The 13029-nt window shown below is 18.4% G+C and overlaps 3 protein-coding genes across 3 annotated transcripts; 2 read left to right on the forward strand and 1 right to left on the reverse strand.

Annotated features, from left to right (window-relative positions):
- Positions 1-292: 292 nt before the first annotated feature.
- Positions 293-1456, forward strand: SRAE_2000477600 (WW domain-binding protein 4; the record flags this gene model as incomplete). The annotated part of the gene is made up of 1 exon (XM_024643698.1): positions 293-1456. One exon carries the CDS (start codon positions 293-295, stop codon positions 1454-1456), a length of 1164 nt encoding a protein of 387 aa, XP_024509340.1.
- Positions 1457-2327: 871 nt separating this feature from the next.
- SRAE_2000477700 (Hypothetical protein) lies at positions 2328-3127 on the reverse strand (the record flags this gene model as incomplete). The annotated part of the gene is made up of 3 exons (XM_024643699.1): positions 2328-2352; positions 2493-2533; positions 2972-3127. The coding sequence occupies 3 exons, from the start codon at positions 3125-3127 to the stop codon at positions 2328-2330; spliced, it is 222 nt and encodes a 73-aa protein (XP_024509341.1).
- Positions 3128-9762: 6635 nt separating this feature from the next.
- On the forward strand, positions 9763-11561 carry SRAE_2000477800 (Target SNARE coiled-coil domain and SNAP-25 domain-containing protein; the record flags this gene model as incomplete). Its single annotated transcript, XM_024643700.1, has 2 exons — positions 9763-9834; positions 11007-11561. The coding sequence occupies 2 exons, from the start codon at positions 9763-9765 to the stop codon at positions 11559-11561; spliced, it is 627 nt and encodes a 208-aa protein (XP_024509342.1).
- Between the last annotated feature and the right edge of the window lie 1468 nt (positions 11562-13029).

The following is a 13029-nucleotide window of genomic DNA, read 5'->3' on the forward strand; positions in this document are numbered from 1 at the left end:
TAAATAATTATTTAACTATTAATAATTTTTTAAAAAAAATATGTTTTTCAAAATGTTATTTTAATAAAACTTTCTTAATTAATTATTAAAAACAACTTGTTTGATAATATAATAATTAAAATTAATTTTTAAAAGACATTCATAATATTGATATACTATTAAATAAATTATTAAAAATAGTATAAGTATAATTCCAATATTTAAAATTTTTCTTTTTAAGAAACTTTTAAGAAACATTTTGTTTTTATTTACAATAGTCAATATTTTCTAATAAAATTTATTTTTTATATAAATGGCAGATTACTGGAAGTCAATACCAAAGTTATGGTGTACAACATGTAAATGTTTTTATGCAGGAAATAATATTGGAATAACAAATCATGAAAGAAGCAATAAACATCAAAATTCATTAAGGAGTGCTTTGAGAAATAGTGCTAAAATAGCTGAAGATACAATTAAAAAACAAAGTGATATTAATCATGCTATTATTCAAATGGAACAAGCTGCTTTGGCATCTATGAGAAATGAAAAATCAGGGAACACAAATTTAAGTGCCCTTCAACAAGGTGGTGGAAGATATGGTGTTGATGGTATTGGTCCATTTATTCCTGTTGTATCCACATCAATACCATCAACATCTAATTCTAATACAAATAATTCCCCTGTAAATGACTTTAAACAAAAAATAAAAAAACTTATAAAAGAAAGTAAAAAATCTTCTTTGTGGACAAATGAAAATGTTGAAGAAGAGACATTTAAATCAATGAGGTGTTGGGTTGAGTATAATTCTGCTCAAGGAAAATATTATTTTAACATGTTTACTCATTTAACACAATGGGAAAAACCAGAAAGTTTTTATACTCAGGATGAGTATGAGGAAATGATAAGCAAGAGTTTTCAATCTCAGGATTATTTACCTTCTACAGATGATATATCAAATGTTGTTGATAAAGAACCTATAATTAAATCAGAACCAATAACCTATAAAAAATTAGAAGAAGAAAAAAAAGAAAAACAAAAAGAATTATTGTATGATCCTAAAAGTATTGGTAGAATTATAAAAGATAAAACAAAAAAAAGAAAAATAAAAGAAGAAATTAAAGAAATTAAAAAAGAAGAAGAACCTAAAGAAAAAAAAGCAGTTGAACATAATTTTGACTATGAAATTCCTAAAATTACTTATGCAACACCTATAACATTAGGTCCTTGGATAACAATAAAAAAAGAAGAAGAAAATACAGATATTCAAAATGAAAAAGTCATAGATTATAGTAAAGAATTACCTCCAGAAGCAAATATTATTGCTGAAGAAAGTGCATTAAAAACTTATGATGATGAACCTATAGAAATAACTGATAAAATTATAGATGTTTCAAAAAAAAAGAAAACTATTTCATTTCAAAAACGTTCATCAAAATCAAGGAATATTAGGCATAGAGATGACGACAATACTTAAAGATTTCTTTTATTTAATTTAATATTATTATTTATTATTGAACTATTTGCTTAAAAACATTGTACAAATAATAAATATTTAATTTGATTTTTTCTCTCTTATTTAAAATGTGTTACTTTTTTAAATACAATTTTTAAAAAATATTAATGTAATATATACATTCATTTTTTAAGATAACATCTTTTATCAATTCATTTTAATTTATAAATTACAATAAACTTTTTGAATAAATACATTTTTAAAATCATTAATTTTTTGATTGACTTTTTTTGAATCCATACAGCCTTTTATTATACTTTTTTGTGAAGGAAAAAATTTATTTACATTTCTTATCATATTAAATTTTATAATCATATAAAAATGATTAAGTAATACTGGATGTTACTTTTTTTATTACAAAAAAAATATTTTAATTACTTCCGCCATTTTATGACAAATAAGTTACTAAATTTAAAGTATAGTAACTTTAAAAAATTCTCAAAATAAAACAATAAAAATTGTATTCTTTATTTAGTATATATTTAAAAAAGAAGATAAACAACAAAAATTGCATCTAATCTAGAACATAAAAAATACAATTTAAAATTTAATACCAAAAACAACTTTAACGTGTTTTTTGATATTATATAAAAATAATTATTAAAATTTTATAATGAAAAATAATAATTCTATTAAAAAAAATTTTGTTCATCCTTTTTACAATGATTGGAGAGAGATAAATTTTTCAAGTGCACTATATTTTTTTTTACATAAATTGAATTAAAGTGTAAAAATTGTTTTGTTAAGATAAAATAAAAAGTAACAGTATGACGAGTAATTTGTTATTTTATGGCATACAAGAACATTCTATAAAACTTCAAAAACAAGTGTTTCAAGCAGTGTCTTGAGGCAATAATCTGAAAGAAACGATTGAAATTTAAGAATAGATAAAGAAAAGTAGTAAAGGATATTTGAAGAAGTCTAAGGAATGATTTGTTTTGTTATGAGGAAAAAAAAAACATGTTAAATTTGACTTCACTCATTATTAACTGCATACTTTTGTTCTCTCTTATGTTTTGGTTTTGGACCCATTCCCCACTGAAATGAAAAAAAATTAGTTAAATAATAAAAGATAAGAATATTTTTATTGTTACTTTAACATAGAACTTAGTTAAACATAATCTACTATTTATATAATTTATATTTATACTTTTTATATTTAAACTATTATTTTTAGTTCTTGTAATTCTATATGATAAATTTAAATAAAAGCTTAAAACTACTAAGCATAAGTCAATAAAAGATAAAAATATAAAATAATAATTACATAATTTAAAAAGTAAAAAAAGATGCGCATTTGTTTAAAAAGTAATTTATCTTCATTACATTTTACTATAATATTTCATAATAATAACTAAAGAAAATTTGTGAAATTGTCACTTTTTATAATAAATTACTATTATTAAAATAATTAAAACTACATTTTTTTTTAAAATAATTGTATCTATAAATTTTTATTTATAAAATAAAACATACCTTAGCAAAAACTGTACTGTCATCATTTTCTGTAACGCAACACCAAAGAATACAGGTGACAGAAATTATGAAGACAACTGAGAAGAAACAAATCCATACAGCAATTGGTCCAAAGAAATCGATGAAGTCTAATTTTTGTTTTAAATCAACTGCCATTCTTCTAAAATAAATTATTTATTTGATGTTTAATTTGACAAATTTTATTGATAAGTGTAGACAAATTGTTAACACTAAGATCGAAATAAAATATATGTTATATTAAATTAGAATTAACAAAATATATTTAAAAGTATTAAAAAAGTATTAAAATATGTAAAAATTTAAAGAATATAAAAACATGTAAATTATCTTTGATATTTGAGAAATAATCTTATATAAATATAATCTTTTAAATAAATATTTATGTTAAAAATTTAAAAAAAAAAAAACACTTTAAACATGACTGTTTAACTTAATGTAAATCTTTAAATATTTAAGAAATAAAAAATGTTTTCTTTAAATATCAAAATTTTTAATATTTTCTCAAACATTTTATTTATTTCTAACTGCTCAATGCGATATATTTTAAAGATTATTTTTAGGATATAAGTAGATATATGCATGCAATATTATAAATAAAAAAATAGTCAACGAATTTTGTATCACGATAAACATTGTATTATCTCTTATAACATACTTATATTGTAGTAATAAAAATTATATCTTTTTAAATTATAAAGGTAACAACAATAATACATCTAAACATTGGAATATGAAACTTAAATAATTTCTACTTTATTCGTAAATCAATAGATATTTAGCTATATTTCTCTTTCTCAATCTATTGTGATAAACTTAAATATTGTAAATAAAAAAAAGAACTTTCTTATCATTAACAAGAGAAATTAATAAATAAGATACTTTTATTTTACAAAAAGACACAATCCATTTTAACTAACAAAAAAAAATACATCTTTTCTTCTTCTTCTCCTTCTAGATCCACCCCGTTATATTTTTCTTTATAAAATGTATAAGCACATACACATTTAAAATAAAATTTTTCTATTCTAATCTTCTTCTTTCCTCAAAAGAAAAATTTTTATCAAAAACCTGCTTTAATCATCAACAAGACTAAAATTTTCTATCAAAAAAAAAAAAAGTTTTATAAAAGGCACCATTCTTAAATATATTTTGAATCATCTTATACATACATATTTACCACACTAAAAATGCCATTTAACATTATATTTGTTGGTTGTTTTTTTTTTTGCCTTAAAACATATGTTATATACAAATAAAAATACGAAACGTTTAAAATGCCAAAAATTTCTTATTAAACTCTTTAAAAATATAAAGAAAATTATAATAATAAGTTTGATGTTTAAAAAGTAATTTTAAATTTTTATAAAATCACATATTTACACTTAAATTTTACTTTTTATAATTAAAAAAAAAAAAAATTTTTTTTTCCCAATAATATATAAATATATTTATAAGATTATTTATCTTGTAAATAAAAATTTCTTTTTTTATCTATAAATTTTTCTAGTAAAATCTCAAGACAAAAATATCAACAACAAAAAAAAAATATTTGATTTATATTCTTTTAATTTTGTTTATATTTTATAAAATATTATTATTATATAATGAATGTTTTTATTAAGCTTTTTCTAAAACCTATAACTTTTTATAAAATGAAGATAGTTGATATATCTTACTATGTATAAAAGATGTTTTGGTAAGTTGTAACGTTATATTGAAAAAAAAAAAAAGAATGAAAATGTTAAAATGCTTTTCATATTTTTTGGTATATTATAACAAGATGTAGATAAAAGTGATATATTCACAAAACGTTTATGTTATATGTTTAAATGTGGATATGTATGTATATTTATGTAAAATAAAAGAACAAGAAATATTATTAAATAGAAGTGCTAGAAGTCTCTTAGATAGTGTTATGATAGAAATAGCGTGAAAGAGAGAATTAAGTATAAAAATAAAAATTTATGGGGTACCAAAAATAATTTTTATATAATAAACTTATAAAATAAATAGAATTATTTATTTTTCTTAAAAGTTAAAAAAAAAACGACTTTTTTTTTGTTTGTAGTATTATAAAAATAATGATTTAAATGTATTATTAAATAATAGAATTGGACATGACGTGTTAGTAAGTATTAAGGAATAAATTTATCATAATAATGGCATATAAAATTTTTACTATTCTCTTACTAAAAAATATGAATAATGATAAAAATAATATGATAGAGTAGAGGTAGACATCATAATATGATAGTTAAAATTAAATAAATTACTATATATCATAAAAAAAAAAAAATTATAATGAGATGAATCAAGAAAAATAGTTGATAGAGTACACTTTACAAATATAAAAGAAGAATTGTGAAATGAGACTTAAGAAGAAAAATTTAAGGAGGGGTAACAAAATTTATAAGAGGGTGATGCAATTTTAACTTCCTCCAAAAAGACTGTTAATGTATAATAATGTAGGGACCCTAAGTTTTGTTGATAAATTGTGATAGCACTTTCGTTAAAACTAATAGAAATATAAGACACTTCTTAAAAATAAGACAAATATATAATTGTGATCAGAAAATTAATAAATTCCCTTTACATATTATATCTATTAACGTCAAAAAAAAAAGAGAGTAAGAAGAAAGATACATATAAAAGAAAGTAATAAAAAAAAAGTATTAGATATAAATGTAATCATGGTAAAAAGTCCAACTGTTTTTTTTTTTTTTTAAGTAATTTTAACCTTTCTACTTTTATCCCTTATATAAAATTTTCTAAATGTTATTAAATATAAAGTATATATTTATAATAAAAATAAAAATAATGATAAAAAAATAGAGTGGGTATATAATATATATATATATCTCAATATCAATCAAAATTATTTTATTTTCATCATTTTCTCTATCTAGTGTGTTTTCAATCAGACAACGACTTTAACTAAAATTATTGTTTTGCCAAAACTGTACCTCACATCTTCTTTAATTCAAGTAAATATTATATAGAAACGGATTTTCTATATACATAAAATAATAAATATTTATTTTAAGTCGAGTTAGTTGAAAAATACAATATTTAGTATTAATTTGTTTTTTAAAAATAAAAAAAAAAAGAAACAAACAATATGTTTAAAATATTAAGTTTGCAAAAAAAAATAATATAAATAAATAAGTCATTTTCCATTATAAATAATAAATGAAATAAAAATTTGTTTATGAAAAGTATTGTTATACAATAATGCATCTTTTAAATTAATTTTTAAAAATATTAAAAAGAAAATTATTTATAAGATTTATAATTTATTGTATGTGGTAGTTTTTTATTGTTAATTAACAATAAAAATATTTTAAATTGTAAACATAATCGATCATTTTGTATTAATAAAAAATACTATGATAACATTTTATGTATTTATAATTAGCAATTTAACAACGTTAATACTTAAAGGACAATATTAATTTCCTCTTTTCTTATACAATTTAAAAGATAGTATTAAAAAAATTTATTTGAAAAATTGGTAATAGTAATGTAATGGTATATTTTATATAACATATATAAATCAAATTATTTATGGAGATAGAAAAAATATAAATATGGAACGTGAAAGAAATACTTTTTAATAATGTTATTTGTTCTTTCTTCAAAAGATAAAAATAGACAAAAAAAAAATAGTATATAGTTTAAAATTTAGAAAGATCAGAGAATAGTTTAAATAATATTATATATATATGTATTAAAATATAAAAAATGAATAACTTTTACAGCATTATTCACAAAACTTTTAAATATTAAAATATTTAAAAATAATAATTTATAATAACAATTTTATTTCTTATACTAACTATTATATAATATGAATAATGAAATATTTAAAATTTAACATTTAGTTAATGTTAAGACGAAAACATTTACTTTAACTATAATAAAATAATTTTATAATATAAAAAAAAACTAATTTTTTTTTATAATTAAAATATATAAAACAAAAATAAGAAAAAAATATATATAAAGTATATTTCTAATTCTATTTATAATAACATAAATAATCCACCCATTAGTAAAATGTTTTTGATCTTTTTAATATGATCTACAAATATAGTTCATAAATGACATCATTTAAAGTTATTTTTACATCAACTGTTCTTGATCAACAAAAGTTTAATATAAAATCTATGATATTTCTTTTAATATAATGATGTCACAGGAAGTAACATAAATATCTAATATTAAACAAGAAAACCTTAAAATTATATTATTTATTATAATATTAAAAAAGTTGTAAACATCCTTGAGTGTAAACTTCTTTTATCATATTAATTACTAATAAGATACTAGAAAATATAAAATAATTAAGAAAAAAAAAAAGAGTATATATCTTTAATCTTTGATATTTTATGTACAAAATAAATTATCTGTACCATAAAACAATTAAAAAGTTATTTTTTTAGTAATTAATTTTTATATTCTTATGTAGTAAAAATATTTTAAATATAAAAAAAAAATAAATATTATCAGTAAAAAAATATAAACCATCATAATTCATTTTCCTTAGCCTTGTTTATTTCATTTTTTTTTTTCAATTTAAAAAAAAAAAATATATATGCATTTCATTGAAATATTCCATTCTTAAGCTTATATAGCTTTTACATAATAAAAATCTTTGTAGAAACTTTTATTATTTACAATATTTTCTTATTTTTATTTTAAAATATAAATAAATTTCTATTCTTTTTTTTTACTAAACATTAACTATTTATGTGTCATTTTAGTTAATATTATTTTGTTAACATTACATTTGTATTATATGAGTTTTTGATAATTTGTCATAATAATAAAAATCATTTTTTAATGCTTCATATATTAAGATTTTTTAAATATATGTTAATATATAAAATAAATTAATATGTCTTATTTTTAGAAGCATTTTTATTTCAGTTATTACAAGAAGCTTGATACATTAAAATTTTATTTATAATTATATATATATATATATATATATAATATCTACCTTTTATGGTATGTTGTTAAGATGTAATATAGTATAATATTTTATAATACTTTAATATTTCACAATATTATATATTTCCATTTGGTTTAAAATATACATATATATATATATAATATAAAATATTGTATAATATTTTAAAATAATAATTTATCCTTTATTTAAAATTAATTCTTTTTATAATGGCAATCTTAATAGTATAATAGTTTTTATTCTTAAAATAATAAATATAAAATATTTCAATGTTTATTTTAACTCAAAAATTTACTGATAACAGTTGAGAAGCTTATAAAAGTTTTACTTTCTATTACAAAATATAAACGCTATGTACATATATATATATATATTCTTTGATGTAAAAATAATGTTTAGTTAATATAGCTATATATATATATATATATACATGAACAAAACTCTAAATTTGATGAGTTTTGTCTCTTTGGCACAGAAGCAGAAAATCTTATATATCTCTTCAAAAGATGCCCATAGCTATATATAAACGGAAGTTGTCAGTTATAGTTATTTTATAGCAGAAATGAAAGACTCAAGATATATGTATATATATATATATATATAACATATATTTGAATACTTTTTATTATAACATGTATAGGATATATTTATTATATATTGAAAATAAAGGTTTTTATTTTTAATAATACCTTTAAAATTTTTTTTTTTTTATTATTTAATTATATTTAATATGTTACATTTTTATTTTATTATAATATAAGAATGTTTAAATTTTTATTTATAATTATATATAGATATCTTTTTATAACATGACATATTATAATGCATTTGAATTCCCATGTTATTAATGGAATTCTCACATTTGAATATCGTTTTTTCTTTTTTTATTTAAAACGTTTTTATGATATTAAACAATCACAAAAAAAAAAGTTTAAAAAAATTTAGTTATGTCAATTTTAAATAAATTCTTAAAAATTATTTATTGGCAGATATGTATAAAAATATATAAAGAAATATTTTATTCTATGTTATTAAAAAAAAAAAATTTTTTTTTATTAAAATTCTTATAATTTTCTATAAATATTTTAAAATATTTATTGTTTTTAAAAAGGTATTGTATTTCTTTGAACTTTTAGGTTAACAATTTTATTTTTAAATTATAAGTAGTTTCTTAATTTACTTTATTTTTTTTTCATTATTTATTATTTTAGTAAATTATATTCATCAATATATAATTCTTCATTTCTTGTATATAAAGTTTTCTTACATTGTAATAAAATATAAATTTTATTCATTTTAAAACTAATTTTATAAATTATAATATATTATTTTAATAGGAAAATATTTTTTTTTAACTAAATTATTCTTAATATATTTTTTAATTTATATTTTTCTTACTTCCATTTTTGTTATTAATAGAAGATTTTCATAAGACATAGTAAATATATTTTTTCAAATGTCAAATTGATAGAATTACATTATTTAAACTTTTTTTTTAAATACATTTTCTTATTTTTCTTTATTATAATAACTTATCATCCATCAAACTAAACTCTTTTAACTTCCATTTATTATTTCTTTTATTTTGTCTTTAATGTCTTTTTATGTTATTTACATATATATATCATAAATTCGGTGCTTCCAATATTTAAAATAAATACATTATAAATTTTATAACACACCACTTATTATATAATTATTATAAATATTTTTTTTAGGAATTAATTTCCTACTTTTACAAAAAAAAAGTAAAACAAAAAAAAAACATTATTAATTATTAAATATTAAATTGAAAAAAATGGCAATTGATGATGGGATACCAGACTCATTGGATGAGATTAATCTTCGTGTTAATCAAACAGCAGATGAAGTAAGTACAAATATCATTATTCCTATCTATACTTGATAAAAAAAATTTTTTTTTTTTTTAAATTTTAAAACTTTTCAAATAATAGTAAAAATATATTATATCTTTTTATGCTTTCACATAATTTAACTTCTTTGCCACCAAAACATCATCATCCATCTTGAACAATAAATGCATAAAGCATAAAATATATGCGCAATGACATCTTCATTAGTTGATAACAGACTTCTTGGTATAACTAACTTTATGCTAATATTCATATATAAAATAAGAAACAGTCAAATAGCTTTCTTTAGTTTGCCTATTCTTTTATGTAACCAAAAAAAAAAATAATAAAAAAGTGAATAATTACAAAAATAGTCTAAATTTATTGAGATATATCTATTTTATGTATAAAAATATATATTTATTTTTATATATATATATCCATCTATATTATAGATATATAATAGAAGGGTTAACACTCTTATTTTTTATACTTTTTAAAATAATATATATAAAAGGGTATCTTCAAAATTTTTTCTCCTACAAAATAACTATAATCCTTTAACAATTCATATATAAAAAAAAAAGTTTATATTTATTGAAGGATATCTAAACAGTATAGTATACTTTTCATATATTTATTTTTATTTTTATACTTTAAAATATAGTATTTTTCAATTTTTCTTTCATTAAACAAAATATAATAATATATTAATAAAAATAGAAATATACATATATATATATAGCATAAAAGTTTAAAAGTAATGAATTAATTTTACTTTTATAATAACTTTTATGTAGTATTACAAAACTTTTCTATTGTTATATATATTTATTATTCTTAAAAAATATTATTATATTTACAAGTAGGGAGAAGTAACAATTTGAAGATAACCTTTTTTGATATATTTTCTATTAGTATATTACTCTTTTATATTATATTATTACTATTTAAATATAATGTTAGATGCTATTAAAAAATTAAAACAATCTAATACTGATAAGGAGAAAGAAAATCCTATTACCTTTGCTCCATATGGAGATGGTGCTGTTTCGTGTAATGGTTTGATTTTACCATCTAATATGGCTGATGAATTAAAATTATTAAATGTTAATATAGATAGTGAAACCAATAAAGTTATATTTTTCTTTTAATATCTTATTTTATTAATTTATTTTATAATTTTTAGTCACTTGAAGCAACACGACGTATGTTAGCATTATGTGAAGAAAGTAAAGAAGCTGGTATCAAAACATTAGTAATGTTAGATGACCAAGGTGAACAATTAGAAAGAGTTGAAGGAAATTTAGATACTATTAATCAAGATATGAAAGAAGCTGAAGAACATCTTAAAGGTATGGAAAAATGTTGTGGATTATGTGTTTTACCCTGGAATCGTAATGATGATTTTGAAAAAAATTCTGAATATGCTAAAGCATGGAAAAAGGATGATGATGGTGGTGTAATAAGTGATCAACCAAGAATAACAGTTGGTGACACTGGAATGGGTCCTCAGGGAGGATATATAACTAGAATTACAAATGATGCTAGAGAAGATGAGATGGATGAAAATATACAACAAGTTTCAACAATGGTTGGTAATTTACGAAATATGGCAATTGATATGAGTACTGAAGTATCTAATCAAAATAGGCAGTTAGATAGAATACAAGAGAAGGCTCAATCAAATGAAGTTCGTGTTGAATCAGCTAATAAGCGTGCTAATAAACTTATTACTAAATAAGTTTATTTAAAAATAATATAAACTTACAAAAAAAAAATAAATAAGAAATTTTATAACATATTGAGACCTGTGTACAAAGTAATTGGAAATTACTACTTCATTTCCTAAAAAGCCTTCTCATTCCATTTATCCTTAATAATTTTCACTTTATTTGATTAAAATTTTTAAATATTTTAATATATTTAAATTTATATTAACACATATTTTTTTATGTATTAATTGTCTCATCAGTATTTTATTGAACTTTAATTTTATAAATATATTTTTAAAATAAAGATAAACATCTTTAATTAATCAGTTATTAATTTCCTTTTTTTTATCATTTTAAAAATAATAATTATTTATAATTCATTGAAATGTTATTTTGCTTTAAATAAATTATTATGTATTATGCTTTAATAACATATATAAATATATATTAAAATTTTATTAATAAATAAATAAAAAAGAAATTTTTTCCTTTTTTTTTGCAAAAATCTAGAAAAAAATTCTTTTTTTTTTCTTAAATATTATTACTAAATTTCTTGATAATACTAGTAATAAAATGTGTTTATCATTTTTAAAATATTTTAAATATAATAAAATTTCAAAGATAGCATGTAACTAATAAGAAGATGAATATATTTAAAAGAAAAGTAATTTTTATTTATTAAAATGTCGTTACTTTTATGATTGAAAGAGTATACTATTAGTACACTTAAAACTATTTTAAAGTGCGTATTTTTGAAGAAATTATAGAAGATTTAATAATAATAATAATAGTATGATAAAAAGAAAATATTTTAATTGCTATTATAATGTTTAAAAGATTATTTTTTTTCAGTGAAAGATCAATACACAAAGCACATTTTATATATTTGAAAAGTATTTTTATGATTTTTATAAAATAATTTTTGAAAAATAATTATTTAAATAAAAAGAAATTTTATACTAAGATATAAACAGAAACACCCGGTAATACATAGTACCATCTTAAATAAGTATTTGATTTACTGTTAATTGTTTATTTATTCTTTTTTATATGAAAAAGTAACATTTTAAAGGTCACAATTAATAGAGGGATGCTAACATTGATGTAGCTCAAGTAAACATTAATAGGAGGAATTATATGGAAGATCTAGAAGATATTTTCTCTTTAAATTACTAAAACTTTTTTCCAATCAAGAGAAAGAGAGAGTGTTGTGAAACATTATTAAAGTTGCGTTGGCGTTTTTATATAATAGTAGGAGATAGCACGAAAAAGATTGTCGCAGACATATGTCGCAAAACTCCACTTGTTTACATGCCTTTAATATTTTACAGCGACAATTTTGTTATATTTTACCACATCACATTTAAAAAATTATTTTTATACTCAATCAAAATTTCTTTTAATATTTAATTAATTATTTTTTCTATTAACTTTAATTATCATTTATCAGAATATGATAAAAGGTTTATTTTTCATTATATTATTGTGTAATTTATC

This window comes from Strongyloides ratti (genome assembly GCF_001040885.1).
Source record: "Strongyloides ratti genome assembly S_ratti_ED321, chromosome : 2".
In the NCBI taxonomy this organism is placed as follows: Eukaryota; Metazoa; Nematoda; class Chromadorea; order Rhabditida; family Strongyloididae; genus Strongyloides; species Strongyloides ratti.